At 36.8% G+C, this 17,757-nt stretch overlaps 3 protein-coding genes across 3 annotated transcripts; 1 reads left to right on the forward strand and 2 right to left on the reverse strand.

Annotated features, from left to right (window-relative positions):
* Positions 1–5,314: 5,314 nt before the first annotated feature.
* Positions 5,315–7,826, reverse strand: LOC114191268 (ammonium transporter 3 member 3-like). The gene is made up of 4 exons (XM_028080440.1): positions 7,812–7,826; positions 6,350–6,970; positions 5,960–6,245; positions 5,315–5,874 (listed from the first exon to the last, which is right to left on the reverse strand). Exons 1-4 carry the CDS (start codon positions 7,824–7,826, stop codon positions 5,315–5,317), a joined length of 1,482 nt encoding a protein of 493 aa, XP_027936241.1.
* A 316-nt stretch (positions 7,827–8,142) lies between these two features.
* Positions 8,143–10,840, forward strand: LOC114192009 (2-methyl-6-phytyl-1,4-hydroquinone methyltransferase, chloroplastic). Its single transcript, XM_028081515.1, has 4 exons — positions 8,143–8,379; positions 8,530–9,113; positions 9,472–9,778; positions 10,501–10,840. The coding sequence occupies exons 1-4, from the start codon at positions 8,332–8,334 to the stop codon at positions 10,654–10,656; spliced, it is 1,095 nt and encodes a 364-aa protein (XP_027937316.1). The 5' UTR covers positions 8,143–8,331; the 3' UTR covers positions 10,657–10,840.
* Positions 10,841–13,723: 2,883 nt separating this feature from the next.
* LOC114191269 lies at positions 13,724–16,478 on the reverse strand. Its single transcript, XM_028080441.1, has 2 exons — positions 13,866–16,478; positions 13,724–13,786 (listed from the first exon to the last, which is right to left on the reverse strand). The coding sequence occupies exons 1-2, from the start codon at positions 16,476–16,478 to the stop codon at positions 13,781–13,783; spliced, it is 2,619 nt and encodes an 872-aa protein (XP_027936242.1). The 3' UTR covers positions 13,724–13,780.
* Between the last annotated feature and the right edge of the window lie 1,279 nt (positions 16,479–17,757).

The raw sequence follows: 17,757 nt of genomic DNA on the forward strand, positions 1-17,757 counted from the left end.
AATTTACACATATCCATCCACTCAAATCCACACAAATTCATTTTCATATTCTCTTCCAAATTCATGTTCTAAAGAAAACACAACCTAAATGAATAGCTTAGACTAGTCTGGGTGTGAAAAAGTGATGGAAAAAAATACCAATGGTGAGAAAGAGAAGCTTTTTTTAGGAAGATGATGAGAAGTTAGATGCAGTGGTATATATCAAAATCCCAAGCATGTGATGTTAAAGTTTTTTCTTTAATGTTAATTGAGATTGTTTGAAGTTGACGAGTACAATTATTTTAATACTCATCTTTAGTATTTTTTAACAAAAATGTTGTTTAAGATTCTTTTATCAATGGGTTGAAAATTTTTCCTAACTAACATTGGGACAAAAATCATAATTGATAATGATTAAAAGTGTTCTCAATCAACATAAGAAAACAAATTTTAACAAAGATAAAGAATATAATGTTTTGGCATAAAGCTTTAAATAGGAGAAGAAACAAAGACGGGATAGAATGATTCAAAATTAATGCTATTTAAACTAGAAAATTTCCTCTCTAAGAAGCTATCTTCTTATTTATGGTCTCTAAGATTTTACATAGTATATTTCTAAATTAAAAAGTATAATACTTATCCAAAAATATAATAATTATAAGATATCATATGTCTTATAAATTTTAATAACATGATAAAACAAAAACATTCTAGGAGCTTTGAATCCATTGGAACCAATAACTTTGTTGTATTTTCAAAACTCTCCAATAAACTTACATTGTGTTCACTTGTGAAGATTTACTATTCAAAGGAATTAGGGAGGCATGATTTGAGGATGGCAAGTGTGTTCACTTGTTAATATTTGAGAGTGAGAAAAATAAAGAAATATGAGGATTTCTATGTTCTCAACAATCCTTTAAATCATTCCCATTCTTGGCTCGATGATTCCTCATAATCCTATTAGAATGATAAAATTTCTTGCTTCCCTAGATTATCCTTTGACTAAGGAAAAAATTTGTGAAGAAACTTTTGAACAAGATCATCCCAAACAGTCAAGCTATTCTCAATGACAGAATGCAACCACACCTTCGCAATACTTGTTAAATAAAAAGGAAACAAACTTAGTCGAATAATTTCATCCGGTACCTGGTTAATTTTTACTGTGTTGCATATCTCCAAGAATATAGCCAAATTATTCTATGGATTTTCATGGGATAATCCATGAAACTGATTGTTTTGCACCAAATGCATAAGAGTAGACTTCATCTCCATATCTGTTGCAGTTACTATCGGCCTAACAATGCTATTGAAAGTTAGCAGCCCTATGTACGATGAATAATCCCATAAAGTGTGTTGCTTTTGACCTATTCTAGCCATTTCTACCTATTATTCTTGTTCTTATAGTTCAATGTGAGAGTATTATGAGAAACATGATATGCTTTCTGCTTCTTGTAATAAAACTTCACGTGCTTCTTTGAAAAGTGTTCTCCTTATACCATTGTTCCTCCGGATTGTTTGTTCAATCTAAAGATCTTATCGTAATTGATAAGTCAAAATCCTACCTCTCATGCACAATAAAAAAAACACTATGAAGTACAAGTTAAATAGTTAAAAAGAATACAAAGATTTTTTTATAATATAACCAAAAACAAATTAAACGGAACATAATTAACTAAACCAAACTTTAGTCTCCGCCAACAACACAAAAAGCTTGTTACGAGATTGGTAAATGTACTAAATCACACAATTAATAAAGTGGAAAGTGCGAGTACTGTTTTTCAAGAGACTAATGTGGTTTAAGAAAACTTATGTTTATTTACTAATGAAGCTTAAGAATTTTCAAAAGAGGAAACATATTAATGAATGTGAAATAATTCTAAAACTAGAAAGCATTACAATTCACATAATAAAAACAATTAATTTGATTTAAGAAAATATATGATAAAAGCTTCATTGGGATTGAGTTTCATGATTTAATTTAGAGCAAAAACACCAAACAATATACTTCAAATTCCTTCACTAGCATTCATACCTTTTGTAACAAGCCCTAATTTATTACCGACGAGTCTAAACTTGAATAATTAAAACTATGTCTAGCAATTTTTATTATAAGTTCACAATAATGATCAAGTTTATAATGTTATGAATGACTAAATGTTTCACATCTATGCCTAGCATGTGAAATCGATTAGCAGTCCTATCCAATCAAATTTTCCAAACTCTCTTTCAATCAGTAAGTACTCCCACATATGCAACCTTATGAATGAAGGAGTTAGTTACTCCTAATGCATGAAGAGTTTGGCTCGGTGAAGGTGATTCTATGGTGAGGGATGAATGATTTCTAGAAAGGTTGGGCAAATTTTGGAGGAAGGGGACTAGAGGAGATCCTGAGAGGAGCTATAACAAAGTGACTCTCAAGAAGAAGTTTTTTGGAGTGATCTCGACATAATTTCCTTATACATTTAAGAGTGATTTTACAAAGGGTGGAGACCTCATTATATAGGAGGGAGGTCTCCTTTTGGACGAGTAAAAAGGGAGGGAGAATTCAAATTGAATTCTCCCATGTGCTCTTTAATCTGTAGCCGCATTAGGTGGATCAAGTGCCATACGAGACTCATATTTTACATGTTTTGCAACATGTGCAAATTACTTTAAATGTGAGAGCTCTTTTAAGACAAGGTGGACGACCTAGGGTTGAATTTGGCTTTAGAAAGCACAATTAAAGCCTTAGGTGTTTTCACGTAATCCAAGCCCAAGACAAGTCCAATTATTCAAATCAAAACTCAAATACATGGCCCAAAATAAAGTTTATACTACTGGACCTAAATACAAGCCCATTAAAAAAATTAAATCTTGACATGTTCCTTGACCCATGTCATTAATAATTTGAGTCCATTGGGCCCACTAGCCTCAAAGTCTTTCCAACTTTATTTTATCTTCCTTGTCATGTTTCTAGTGATAGGACCTCTGACTAGACCTAAGTCATCAAATAATGATCAATTTTTTTACACTACTTACTCAAGTTGCAATCCACTTTTAGGAATATTTTGATCATTAAAATAGTTAAATTTTGTATTTGTTAAGAAAGAGCTAAATTCAAGAATAAAATAGTAGATGTAGAGTGTGTTTAAAAATTCATTGGGTATCAAAATACACTACAAGAATGTGATCGATTAGAGTCGAAAATGTGGCGTGAGTTTGGCATCAGACATTATTTGAGTCGGCTAACGTCGGTCTAGCCGACATAAAGGTAAAGTTTTTTATATAAAAAATTAATAAAAGTGTTAAAATCTATCTGGGAGAAGAAACAATGGCTATATTAAATTTTATAGTAAAAATGAAATACACAACTTAAATAGAAAAATAAAAAAACATTAAAATATTATGAAATCTAAATCAAAACTAAAAATAAAATCAATATTTTATCCTACCTTAGAGAAAAATGAATAAGACAATTTTTTTAAAATAGATTACTTTCCCTTTCCTCTTCTTTCAAAGACGCTTTTCACTTTACCCTTTTTCCAAACCCTCCCATTTTCTGAACCCCCTTCTTCTTCAATCGACCTTAGATCCAGTCCTTATTCTATTTTTTTTTCTTCAATTTGTCAAGCTAGAAACAAGTTCCAAGCAGGGCCCTACTGATCAATCCCTAAATGGCGACTTCTTCTCCTCGATTAGCTTTGTGTGCTGCTACTTCGGATTGGAGGAGTCACTGATGACAATGGTGGTGGTAGTGGGCGTCAATATGAGTAGCTCAGCTGTTTGAGATGGTAATATTAACGACGAGAGCGAAAGAATGAGAGGGCTCGTTTTCTTCATCATCGGTAGCCAAAACATCATCTTCTTCGATGTCTTAAATCAACGCTTTGTGTGGTGGAGTTACTGCAACACTAGGCCAGCGTTAACGCTTTGTATACCTCCTGCCATATATATGCAACAATGGGGATGATTCTCAAGCACTAATTTGGGATTTTCATATTCTTAGGATTTGATTATTCATCTTCTCTTGTTTTATGTTCTCTTGTGATTTGGAATTTTTAAATTTGGGGTTTGATTCTATCTCTATTTTGTTTTTGTTGAAATTGATTTTATCCTTGATGATTCTTGGCTTTTGAACTGGAGTAGTTTTATTTTAGCTTTAGTGTTATAATACTTGATGTATTTCTACTTAGTATATGAAACATCAATTTTTGCTTATGACATCAAGTGTGTTATGTGTTTGTTCTCCTATTTGTGGCTTGGATCTTGCTATTATTCTTTTAATTAAGTTGTATAGTTTAGAATGTAATGCAACTCTATGGAGACGATATATTAGTTCTTTCGTTATATATACTGAATAATTCTTCTTGGTTTGCGTACAAAATTTTAAATTTTATTGTGCATAGGCTAAGCCAACGCAATTTAAATTCATCATTATATTTCCTTTTTTCTTTGCGTCGGTCAAGCCGAAGATAATTAAGCAGCTACACTTCGTCCTCATTTAGTCGACGCAAGAAGGCTTTGCATCTAATTTTTTGGCATGATTCACGTTTCGTCTCTAGACCGACGTAATTTATTTATTTGCGTGGACTTCCGCTTTAGAGTGTCCCATTTTACCCAACACAATTTGCCAACATTCTTGTAGTGATAGAAGTACCACAAAATTAAAAAAAAAAAAAAAGAGGTGCAACTTTAATAAAAAAATTAATAAAAACTAAAAACAAAACAAAAAAAATATATATTTGAGTATATCATTCATTAAAAGAATAAAAAATAAACAAAAAATTATAAAAAAGCATGTTTGAGAACACTACTTGAGTATGGATAGTTTGATTGACACAAAAAAGAATCGTGTTTGAAAATTCTCTTACTTTATTTTAAAATCGTTTTTCGAGACACATTTTCAATTTTCCGATAAGTTTTAAAATTAATCCCTTTTAGTAAATTTGAAAACCATTGCACAAATTAATCCTATATTTTGAGCTTAGTTATATTTGATATGATTATCATTGAAAGTCTAAATCAAGTTGCTAAAGAAAAATACCTCACCTTTTCAAAATTGATAGAGTTGGTTAAAGATAACATGAATTGAATTGAATTTATCTAAAGAAAAATTACTTATACACCTTATACACCTAAAGTAATGATCAGCACTTGATACACATTTAAAAAAAGAAAAGATAAGAAGTCATGAGTTTATGGAATAAGATATATAATATAATAAATAGATATATATATCATATATCAAGGGAAATGTACAACGGAAGTCTTGCAACAACAACCATCAGAGGAATGAAATTCTCTTCCTAACACCCTTCACCTTATTTAAACATTTCCCTCTCAAACAATCACAAAATCACTCCATTTCTGCATCAGTGGAAGTTTTTACATCAACAGTAGGCCATTCATGATTCATCTCAAAACTCACAGCCTCAGTGGCAGTCTCAAGCCTCTCTCCATCACCCCACAATGCATACGCAACCTCACCATGCACCGCATCATCTCCAACTTCCAACTCATCTTCCTGCAACCTAAGTGGAACAATGGTCTTAACAACCAAACACACAATGCTGGTTGTGGTGACATTCAGAAGTGTTACAAACACAATGCCAAGAAGCTGAACCCCCATTTGCCTCAACCCTGCCTTAGGCCTCCCTCTGAATATGCCATAAACAAGGCCCGTGTAGTGCACCGAATCCTCTACCCCATAGAAGAGACGGCAAAGGTCAGGGTCAGCAAAGAAACCAGCCAGAATACCACCTAAGCAACCGGCCACTGCATGAGTGTGGAAAACCGCCATGGTATCATCCACCTGTTTCAGGAGCCTAATCTCTTTGTGAAGAACCATCATTGTGTACCACGGGATGCTTCCCGACATAATTCCCATTATCATTGCTGCCCAACCTTGCACCACACCTGAACTCAAACATATAAATCATGTTATGACAGTGTACTACGTAAAGGTTCACACTTTCATAAAATATGTGGTTTGGTTTGGTACCTGCCGCAGGGGTTATGCAGACCAAACCAGTGATCATTCCTTGAGTGGCACCAATCACTGAAGGTTTTCCAAAGAAGAGGATATCAAGGAAAAGCCATGTCAACAAACTCATGGCCGTGCAGACATGGGTGTTGAGAACGGCCAGAGATGCATCTATGCTGGCTGCGTATGGATCTCCACCGTTGAATCCGGTCCACCCCATCCATAGTAGACCAGCCCCAGCCAGCATCAGAAGTATGTTGTTTGGAGGAAACCTCTCTCTATCCTTCACTGTCCTTGGCCCTACCTGCATACAGAATCACGTTCTCCACTTCATTCACCATGTCTTATCATAAACTCTTGCTACATGGTTACGAGATAATGTATGAAAGATGAATTTTTTATACATACCCAAGATGCTGCGATGAAACCAGCAATCCCAGAAGAAAGGTGAATAACAAAGCCACCGGAGTAATCAATGAGGCCCATTTTGAACAACCATCCAGCGGGGCTCCATATACTGAAGGCGCAGACGGTGTAAGAGAAGGTGACCCAAAGGGGAACGAATAACATCCAAGCGTAGAAGTTCATTCTCCCGAGCAACGCCCCGGCGATGAGAATCAACGTGATGGCTGCAAAGACGACCTGAAAGTACACCATAGTGGCGTTGGGAAAATCGCCGGAAAAGGCTTTGTCCCGAAGGAATTGTTGGTCTAAAGCCACGTTTGGACGTCCCAGAAATGGAAGAATCCTTTCACCAAAGGACATTTGATAGCACCACCCAACCCAGCAAACAAGAACCACCGCGAAAGCGTAGAGGGCCATGAACGCAGAGTTCAAAGCCCATTTCTTCTTGACTATGCTGCCGTAGAGGATGACCAGGCCCGGAACACTTTGCAGGCCCACCAGAGTGCCCGCCGTTAACTGCCACATGTTGTCTCCCTTGTTCATCCATTCCGGGCTTCCTTCATCCGGCAACAGGTTCGACGGTAGGTGATTCATCGTTTCTAAACACGCACTCTTCTCACTCTTCTATCTGTATATTCTGATGACAGTGTTAACTTTGTACCTATTTTGCTGCGTTCATTGTTGCAACGGAGAATCCAATGCCTAATTTGTCATACCACTGGAAAGCCCGTGGATTCTTGTAACTGAAATCTTTGTAATGTTCGATGATGAGTTTTAACGATCTATATACCTCAAATGAGAAGGCTTAAGCATTTCTTAAACCATTACACATAATACACCATTAATATATTTTATTTCATTAGATGCAACTTATTAAAATTGGTATCTTTTATCTGTTTTGGGTTCATACGGAGAAAAATAATTAAGTTATTTTAAGAAGAATGTACAAGTTATATTATTTATTTGTATTTTGTACTATAGTTATTCTAATATATTGTAACTCACATTAAAATAATATAAGAATCAAAATTTTAGTTTTCAAATATAAGATGACAATTAAGATTAGAGCATCTTTATTTCAAAATATATTATATGAGATTTTAATTTATTTATTTTATTTGTTATATATAAAACTTCTCGTAAATTTTAATTAATATTAACGGCAGATATTTTTAAGATAAAAGTATATTTGTTTATTTTTATAACCTAAATTCTTAAATTTTATATTAACCCTACATAATTTTAGTAAAGAAAAATTTTAGATCTGAGCTTCTTTCTGTTATCCTTATAATTAATTGGTGTTTTATCGTAGTTTACCCAGGTTTTATATTTATATATAATATTAAAATTAGATTAATTAATTGTAAAAGTACATACCCTAATAATCACGATATATTTGGAAAATAACTTTTATATTTTTGTTTTTTTATCAAGAATATAGCGCGTCTTGCGCGGGCCGACGCACATAATGATCAATCATAATATACCGTTCGAATTAATATATATATATATATATATATATATATATATATATATATATATATATATATAAATTTTCGTGAATCTTTAATTATATTTTTTAATTTAAGTTTAATTCTCGTATTGTTATATTTTTCATTAAAATTAAAAATCAATAAACTCATTCGATGTTAATATAAAAAAATATTATTTACGAACTAGTATTTCTCTACAAGTTTAAAAGTATTTTTCTGCTTAAAAGTATTTTTATTTAATTTTTCTTTTTACATTGAACAAGTAATAAAGTATCTCACCTAAACATATCAATGGTTACAAAAAGAAGCATACACTATAAAATCATGGGTATTGATAATCCTCCCTGATTTGGTTTTGGTGTAATAATTGTTCTGAATTCTTACTAATTGGAGAGGATAAAAGTGTGATAAACTCAATTAAGTTAGTGAATTTGGTGTAGGTTTCCTTATGTAGTAGTAGTGAGTGGTTAGAAATGAATCTGATTTAATTTAATGGTACTATTTTGTGTGAGCCACACCAAATTCAACCGCCACATTAAGGTTACGCTTCCTCTTTTTGTTTCTTTCGCTTCCTTACCTAAGCTTGATAATCCCCACTTTCTCCCTTCATTTTTTCTGGATAACATCTCTGTTTCCATGATAAACTAAAGCTTCTTTTGAATTGAACTTTTTTGTGGTTTTTGTGTGTAGATTGGTTCAATGGCTTCGGTAATGCTCAGTGGAACTGAAAAGCTAACTCTGAGAACCCTAACCGGAAACGGGTTGGGTTTCACGGCTTCAGATTTGCACGGTAAGGCTTTTCCCAGAGTGAGTTTTGTTGCTACTAGCAGTGCTAGAATCCCCAACTCTAGGAGCATGGTGGTGCCCAAGTGTAGTGTCTCGGCTTCCAGGCCAACCTCGCAACCCAGGTTCATTCAGCACAAGAAAGAGGCGTTTTGGTTCTATAGGTTTCTCTCTATTGTGTATGACCATGTGATTAACCCTGGCCATTGGACCGAGGACATGAGGGATGAAGCCCTTGAACCCGCCGGTCTCAATGATCTCAATTCCAGGAATATGATTGTTGTTGATGTTGGTGGCGGCACGGGTTTCACCACTCTGGGTATTGTCAAGCACGTGGATGCCAAAAATGTCACCATTCTTGACCAGTCACCCCACCAGCTCGCAAAGGCCAAGCAGAAGGAACCACTCAAGGAATGCAAGATAATCGAAGGGGATGCTGAGGATCTCCCATTTCCAACTGATTATGCCGATAGATATGTATCTGCAGGAAGGTAAAGCTTGTCTTTAGCTGTCTTGTCTATGCTGTTTTAATTTGTTCTTATATGATGATATTGTGTGATGTCAAGTTTTCATTGCTGTGCTACAGTTGCATTGTCGTTATTGAAGAGTTCAGTTCATTCAGTGACCTAGATTGGAAATTAATTTACATTTTGGTCATTTTATGTGTGTATAGATGTATATTACTGTGTTTGGTTCCACATCTCAGATGTGATTTCTCATGTTTTTGGATGTGATTTTAAGAAGCAAATAGTTATAGCTTCCACATTCCAAATGTGATTTTTACTTCTCAATGGATTTCAAATGGTGGTTATCTGTAAAAGAGGTGATTTGCGTGCTTTTGTTTCTCAGTATTGAGTATTGGCCGGATCCGCAGCGTGGCATCAAGGAAGCTTACAGAGTTTTGAAACTTGGAGGCAAGGCGTGTCTAATTGGTCCTGTGTACCCAACATTTTGGTTGTCTCGTTTCTTTGCAGATGTTTGGATGCTCTTTCCCAAGGAGGAGGAGTATATTGACTGGTTTAAAAAGGCAGGGTTTAAGGACGTCCAACTGAAAAGGATTGGCCCAAAATGGTATCGCGGAGTTCGCCGTCATGGCTTGATTATGGGTTGTTCTGTGACCGGTGTTAAACCTGCATCTGGGGATTCTCCTTTGCAGGTATTTGTCTTCTTAGGTTTTCAATCTATATATTTGTCTTCGTTTGCCCTTGTTTTCTTCGGGGATTTGTTGGTCATATATTAACTTGAACTCCTAGATTATGTGCATCTGTTTTTGAAACGATACACCATTTTATGATTTACAAAACATAAACAAAGTAGACACTTAACATGGATAATTAGCTGATGTAATCATTTGCTGAGTATGATGATCAAACTAACAAGGTTGAATTTACTGCTTGCTTTCAGTTTTGATTTACATGCTTAGTTAGGTCAACAAGTTTCACACTTTCATTCATCGAATAAGTTGAAGTGTAATAATATAATAGTCTCTGTTTACAAAATTCTTGTACAGAGGCAAGCAAATGTTCTGGTTTTCTTTAACTGAATGTCATCTTTTATGTTCTTTGAGTAAATACCATGAATACTTTGGTTTAGAGTCTGGATTTCCAATTAAGGGCTAACCTACTTTACCTTTTTCCTATGCAAGACATAGTTTTCTTGGTTAGCTGCAAAATTTCCATTCAAAATAATATAGTTATAGGATTTAAGGTTTGATTGAATATGCGATTTGTTTTCAAAATGTTTACATTATTATCCCCTTGACTTTGCAAGATGGCAATGTATTAGTATATTTCAAAAGTATATTTCCATATTGTAGCTTAACTAGAGGAGTAAAATGCAAAATATTATGATTGACTCGGTTTCTTCAATTTGCTGCAGCTTGGTCCAAAGGCAGAAGATGTTGAAAAGCCCGTCAATCCATTCGTCTTTTTAATGCGCTTTGTTTTGGGTGCCTTGGCAGCTACATGGTTTGTGTTGGTTCCTATTTACATGTGGCTCAAAGATCAAATTGTTCCCAAAGGTCAGCCAATCTAAGAGATATTGGTAGTTAAACCTTTTGATACTCTTAATCAGTGTCTAGCTCAAAGTTTCATCCAATTTACGTGCAACTAAGAAACATCTATCAAACGTCAATTAGTTTCTTATGTAATTGAGCTCAATTTTTCTCGGTGCTCTTGCAAGCTATATGATAATTTTGGGTGTCAGCATATTAGTCAAAGCATATTAGTCAAAGTCTAAGAATTAGATGGCAGACTCATGAGATTCCACTGTTTCCAAAAATCATGTTCGTTCCACAGCAAATTATGATTGGAACAGTTTGAAATATGGGGGATCGTGGCTAAATTTTGAAAAAACAAAGAATTGTTTGGAGTTCTGTTCTGGGTCAAAGGTTTTTGTTTTCCTATTCGCATACAAATAAATTGCCTGAGTCTTCACCTCTTTCATTCATGTGAACCCATTTGCACAATGACTGATTTAGGATCTTTAGGGTTAGAACCTTGTAGGAAAATTGAAAACTAGTGAAAAACTGGATTGGAAAGTGGACAGAAATGAGTTTTTGAGAGTGAAGAAAGGGCAAGAGGTAAATATGAAAGGTGGAAGGAAAGAACCACTCTTTCTAAGGGATACAATACGCAAAAGGATAAGAAAGTCTTTTGATATAGCCTAGGGTTCTTGAATCATTCAAGAACTTGGGAAAATCATTTTCGATAAAAAAGATAAATTCTAATGTTTCTAAATAAAACTCAACTTGTTTTATTGATAAAAAATGATTGAACTTATATGGAAGCTTTAACTATGAGAATTACAAAAAGATTCCTTAATTGTAATTACAATCTACTTAAGCTAATAATGATCTCATTACTTAATGTTGATTAAGTTAATAATGATCTCATTACTTAATGTTGATTGTAATTGAAATTGTGGCAATTAAAAGCATCCAGCTATCTTGGTCTTTGATAGAAACTAGGAAAAACTGAAAAAGATAGTATGTATTATTCAGCAATTTATGGAGTAAAACAGTAATGGGCTATAATTCTGCAGCAACACAATAATTCCAGAGTCATAGACTCCTCCAGAGAATATCTCTCCTTCCACTCCAAAAGACTAACTAACTCCCCTCCACCACTCTCCTCTCTCTCATATACCCAAACCCACCAAAATAGAATCTTTTACACGTCAGCCCTGCTTCCTAACTAATTTCTCACTCCTTCCCCATTTGGCCCCACTTTCTTTCTTCTGGTATAAACATTCCATATCTTGGGCCTACTGTCAATAATTGTGCCTTGTTGAGTAACAGGCCCATGCTCCTTTCTCACTGTATGACTCTTATTTGGAGTCCTATCATTACCCTCCTCTGCAACTACAGCCTTGTCCTCAAGGCTGAATAAAGGAAATTGACTTTGCAATAGCACTTCATCTTTCCATGTTGTCTCTTCCTCGGTTCTTCCCTTCCACTTCACCAACCATTGCTTGATAATAGTACCCTCCTTTGAAATTTCCCGAACTGCTAACACTGCCTGGGGCTCTTCCATCCCTTCTTCCTCTATGCCCAATTCTGGTGGCAAAACAGATTCCACCACATGGTTCCCAATGGCCTTTTTCAGTTGAGAAATGTGAAAAATTGGGTGTACTCTGACTGATTCTGGCAGCTTCACCTTATACGACACTGCTCCAATTTTCTGAATTATTGGGAAAGGTCCATAATACCTAGGTGCCAACTTTTGATTAATACGGCGAGCTACGGTCTGCTGCCTATGTGGCCGCAATTTGACAAACACCCACTCTCCCACTTCCAATTGCATGAACCTACGTTTTTTGTCTGCAAATTTCTTCATCTGCTGTTGAGCTCGCAACAAGTGATATTTCAATTGTCGAATGGCCTCATCTCTATCAACCAAGTCAGCTGCTACTGTTTCCACTCGCGTTTCCCCTTGTGTAAAACGCACTAATGGAGGTGGTGTTCTACCATAAACCACTTCAAAAGGAGTTTTGCCAGTAGATCCATGAAACGTAGTATTATACCATAGCTCCGCCCACGGTACCCAATATGACCAGCTCTTAGGTTGTTCTGATACAAAACACCGCAAATAAGCTTCTAAACATCGGTTAACTACTTCCGTTTGACCATCAGTTTCCGGATGGTAAGCTGAACTCATTTTCAATGTTGTTCCCTACAACCGAAATAATTCTTGCCAAAATAGGCTCATGAAAATTGGGTCTCGATCACTAACAATTGATAGTGGAATACCATGAAGTCTCATAATCTCTTTAGCGAACAGTTCAGCAATCTTTCTTGCAGTGTAAGGATGTTTCAGCAAAATGAAATGACCATATTTAGACAATCGGTCCACCACCACCAATATCGCCTGAAACCCTTTTGATTTGGGCAATCCTATAATGAAATCCAGGGAAACATCTTCCCAAATCCTGTCCGGAATAGGTAAGGGTTGAAGTAATCCTGCTGGAGAAGTTGCCTCATACTTCTGGCGTTGGCAGACCTCACATGCCTTAACAAATTCTTGAACCATCCCCTTCATACCAGTCCAATAGACATTGCCTGCAATACGTTTATAGGTTCTTAGAAAACCCGAGTGACCCCCGGCTGGTGACGAATGAAACTCCGTTAAAATGGTTGGAATTAACGATGACTTTGCTGATAACACCAATCTGTTTTTGTAAAATAACACCCCTCGATGTATGCTGAAACACGCGATCGATGAGTCCCCTTGCTGCAACTTCTGCACCACTTGCTGCAAGAAAGGGTCCGATTTAACTTCCTTTTGGACATGTTGTTCCTGCAACCATATTGGAAAAGATTGAATCTCCTTCAATTCACCATCTTCAAACATTCTTGACAGTGAGTCGGCAGCCTTGTTATCCGGACCAGGTTTGTAAATCACCTCAAACTGATATCCCAACAGCTTTGCCAACCAATTTTCTTGAGCTGCAGTGGTGATCCTTTGATGTAAAAGGTGTCCCAAGCTTTTCTGGTCAGAATACACCTTGAAACTCCTTCCAATCAGATACGGTCTCCAATGTTGGACAGCTAAGACTAACGCCATTAACTCTTTTTCATAGGTTGATTTATTTAAATTGGTAGGTGACAAAGCTTTACTGAAATAAGCTATTGGGTGACCGTCTTGCATCAACACTGCCCCTATCCCTGCTCCGGAGGCATCACACTCGATTGCAAATGGCTTGGAAAAATTAGGCAAGGACAATAGAGGAGCGTGAGTCATTACCTTTTTTAATTCTTCAAAAGCCAACTCTGCTGCAGGACCCCAATGAAATCCGTCCTTCTTTGTCAATTCCGTGAGAGGTCTAGCAATCTTACCATAATTCGCAATAAATTTTCGGTAGTACCCCGTCAAGCCCAAAAAACCTCTTACACCCTTTACATTATGAGGAATAGGCCAATTCAACACACTTTTAATTTTTTCTGGGTCCACTGCCACTCCCTTTTCAGAAATTAAATGACCCAAATATTCCACTTGCCTACTCCCAAAAACACACTTCTTTCCATTTACCTTAAGGTCTTGTTCACGCAGCAACTTCAACACTATAGTTACGTGTTTCAAATGCTCCCCCCATCCTTTGCTGTACACTAGTATATCATCAAAGAATACTAGAACAAACTTTCGTAAATATGCCTTGAAAATATTATTCATGGTTGATTGAAAAGTGGCCGGGGCGCTAGTCAACCCAAAAGGCATCACCAAAAATTCGTAGTGACCCTCATGTGTCCTAAAAGCCGTTTTATGAACGTCTTCCTCCGTCATACGTATTTGATGATATCCCGATTTCAAGTCTAGTTTTGAGAAATAAATCGCTCCATGTAACTCATCTAATAACTCCTCTACAACTGGAATGGGATATTTATCAGGAATTGTGACCCTATTCAATTCCCTATAATCCACACACATGCGCCAAGATCCGTCCTTCTTAACAAGAATGACAGGGCTGGAAAACGCACTTGAACTATGTCTAATAATTCCCTGCTTCAACATCTCCCCAACCTGTTTTTCAATCTCCTCCTTATGGTGATATGGGTATCGGTAAGGACGCACACTAACCGGCCCCGTTGTAGGCTGCAATTCAATGGAATGAGTAACAGCCCTGCATGGTGGTAGTCCTTGTGGCTCGTGGAAGACAACCGCAAAATTTGCTAAAATTTGTCGAATATCTCCAACTTGTTTATCAGACAACCCTTGTTTCAAATTGGACTTTTCATCAAGACTATTCCCTTTAACCAAACTCTGGAGGGAAGTCACTGTTTGCCCTTGTTGTCCAGATTTCTTTTGTTTCTGACCATGTAACTCTATCTGTTTGCCATGCCAAACAAAACTCAAAGTCATCTCCTCCCAATCGAAAGTGACCTTCCCAAATCTCTGCAACCAAGCAACTCCTAAAATCATGTCTACATCTCCCAACTCTAACACATATGGCGCTACTACAGTAGAGAATTCTCCTAATTGAATTTCCAGCTCTTTACATTTTCCCACAGTTGACACCTTGTGCCCATCTCCCAAACGCACCCCCATCGATTTCCCTTTGTCGACTTTCAACTCCATTGCAACCACCACATGAGGAGAAATAAAATTGTGGCTAGCCCCACTGTCAATCAACACCCCCAAAGCTACTCCATGGAGACGGCCCTCTAAACGCAAGGTTGAAGGACGATTCCGACCCCCACACGATATTTCGACTTCCGCAAACAGCCCCATAGACCCACATTCCAAGGTACGATCAACTTCCTCCTCTCGCAGCTCAATCGCGATAACCTCCCCCTCTTCATTAATTGTTTCGTCATCTGCTAACACCACCAATCTCAACTGGCGCTCCGCACACTGGTGTAAAGGGTGGTATTTCTCACCACATCGGAAACAAAGCCCCTGAGCCTTCCTGTTCATCAGCTCAGAATACGGTAAGTGCTTCGTACCACGATTGCGATCGGTGGTCGGAGTGCGGTCCGCGGATACACGACTACCCTGCGGTGTCACAGATCTTGATTCGTGGGGACTCGAACTACTCACCGAAAATGATTTGGATTTTGTCCCTTGTGTTGGGTCTGGTCCAACTCCTAACCTCATTGGATATGGGCCTTGGCCTGACCCAGATCCAAACTTGTCCACTTGACCCGTACCCCAATCCCGATTACTTTTCCAAACACGTGTTCCTCCTCTTCTTTGAAATCCATCACCCTGTAATTCGATTTCCACATCTCTAGCCAGACGCATGGCTTGTAAACGGTTCACAGGGTTGAAAGTGCGAACCCTCCGTCGAATCTCTGATCGCAGTCCTCCAATAAAATAGCCCAGGTATTGCTCCTCTGGTAGCCGCGATACTTGAGACGATATGTATTCAAACTCTGCCAAATATTCTTCAACGCTACCCGTCTGCAACAAATCTTTTAATTCCTCAAAAGGATTATTGCTGGTACGACCCCCATAACGACCTATCAACTCTCGTTTCAGCTGGGCCCACGACAAGTCCTTCTCAGATTCTTGTAGAAGGTTGAACCAATGAATGGTTGCACCTTCCATGCTCAACTTGGCTAAACGAACCTTCACCTCCTCGGTCGAGCCTTGCACCTCAAAATATGTCTCTGCCCGTGTAATCCACCCCACAGGGTCAATGCCGTCAAAAGACGGCAACTCAACCTTCTTCGCCGACATCTTATACTCGGCTCCAGACTCCATTCCCAAAAATGGAGATGTTTGACGATCCTCACGCCGTTCTGTATGCAACTTAGCAAACTCCTCCAAAATGGATTGGCGAAATTCCGCCAATGACTGACGTACTGATACTTCCATTGCTGCCATTTTCTCCTCCAATGCTTCGACTCGGTCAGACATTTTTGGTGGCATGGACAACAATACTAGCTCCCCTCGTAATCCGGCAGGTCGGACCAATGATAGAAACTAGGAAAAACTGAAAAAGATAGTATGTATTATTCAGCAATTTATGGAGTAAAACAGTAATGGGCTATAATTCTGCAGCAACACAATAATTCCAGAGTCATAGACTCCTCCAGAGAATACCTCTCCTTCCACTCCAAAAGACTAACTAACTCCCCTCCACCACTCTCCTCTCTCTCATATACCTAAACCCACCAAAATAGAATCTTTTACACGTCAACCCTGCTTCCTAACTAATTTCTCACTCCTTCCCCATTTGGCCCCACTTTCTTTCTTCTGGTATAAACATTCCATATCTTGGACCTACTGTCAATAATTGTGCCTTGTTGAGTAACAGGCCCATGCTCCTTTCTCACTGTATGACTCTTATTTGGAGTCCTATCAGTCTTCCAAAGGTTGTTGTCGATTCGGTTCTTATTACAATTTAAAATAAACTAAACTAAAGTTCATTAATTAATTAACTCCAAACATAAATTTAGATAGTCAATTTTACAAATGATTGAGTTATTATTTAAGAAAACTAATTACTTAAAAACTGAAGCAAAGAAGAGTTCTCCGTCCGAGTCATGATGTAATTCATCACTTTCTTGATATTTTTTTTCTTGAAATATGGGTTTATATTCAAATAGTAAGGACAACACTTGATGAATAACTTATGTTTTTCTTGTTCTAGTTCTTGTTATAGTTCTAAATCCTTCAAATAGATTGTTACTCTTGCTCATGATCACACCTTGTTTATTGTCACATCCCATCATTCATTTTCAACAGGACTCTTCGTTCTATATTGGTGAGGACAGGTGTTTTGAGTGTTGTTCTTGTGCGGTGTGGTACCTAGTGTTGGTTTCCATTTCGTTTCTTCTGGGCATTTGCTTTTCATTTCCCGTGATTGATTTTATTTTAAGTATTTATATTATTTTCATATATATATATATATATATATATAATATTTTTGTAGAAAGTAAAATCTACTATATTTATTACAATCTCCTAAGATTTAAGATTTTTTTAGCTTTATATGGTTTTAGTGTATGATAATCCTGAACTTTCGACATTATTGGTTTTGGTTTTAGTTCTCATTCTCAATTTTTTTTTTATCAATTTGGTTCTAGCAATCTTACATAATGAAACAATGATTTACTCTTCATAAGGAAATGAATTGAAAATATAAAGAGCCAAATGGAATAATAATAAAAAGTGAGGAGAAGATAACTTTAAA

This window comes from Vigna unguiculata, chromosome 7, assembly GCF_004118075.2.
Source record: "Vigna unguiculata cultivar IT97K-499-35 chromosome 7, ASM411807v1, whole genome shotgun sequence".
In the NCBI taxonomy this organism is placed as follows: Eukaryota; Viridiplantae; Streptophyta; class Magnoliopsida; order Fabales; family Fabaceae; genus Vigna; species Vigna unguiculata.

Coding starts and splice junctions, on each gene's coding strand:
- LOC114191268 (XM_028080440.1), bottom strand. Junction 6,246..6,349: donor GTTTCATCGCAGCATCTTGG/GTATGTATAAAA, acceptor TTCTGTATGCAG/GTAGGGCCAAGGACAGTGAA. Junction 5,875..5,959: donor CTGCATAACCCCTGCGGCAG/GTACCAAACCAA, acceptor GTTTGAGTTCAG/GTGTGGTGCAAGGTTGGGCA.
- LOC114192009 (XM_028081515.1), top strand. CDS start 8,332: ATGGTACTATTTTGTGTGAGCCACACCAAATTCAACCGCCACATTAAG. Junction 8,380..8,529: donor AATTCAACCGCCACATTAAG/GTTACGCTTCCT, acceptor TTTTGTGTGTAG/ATTGGTTCAATGGCTTCGGT. Junction 9,779..10,500: donor CTGGGGATTCTCCTTTGCAG/GTATTTGTCTTC, acceptor AATTTGCTGCAG/CTTGGTCCAAAGGCAGAAGA.
- LOC114191269 (XM_028080441.1), bottom strand. CDS start 16,478: ATGTCTGACCGAGTCGAAGCATTGGAGGAGAAAATGGCAGCAATGGAA.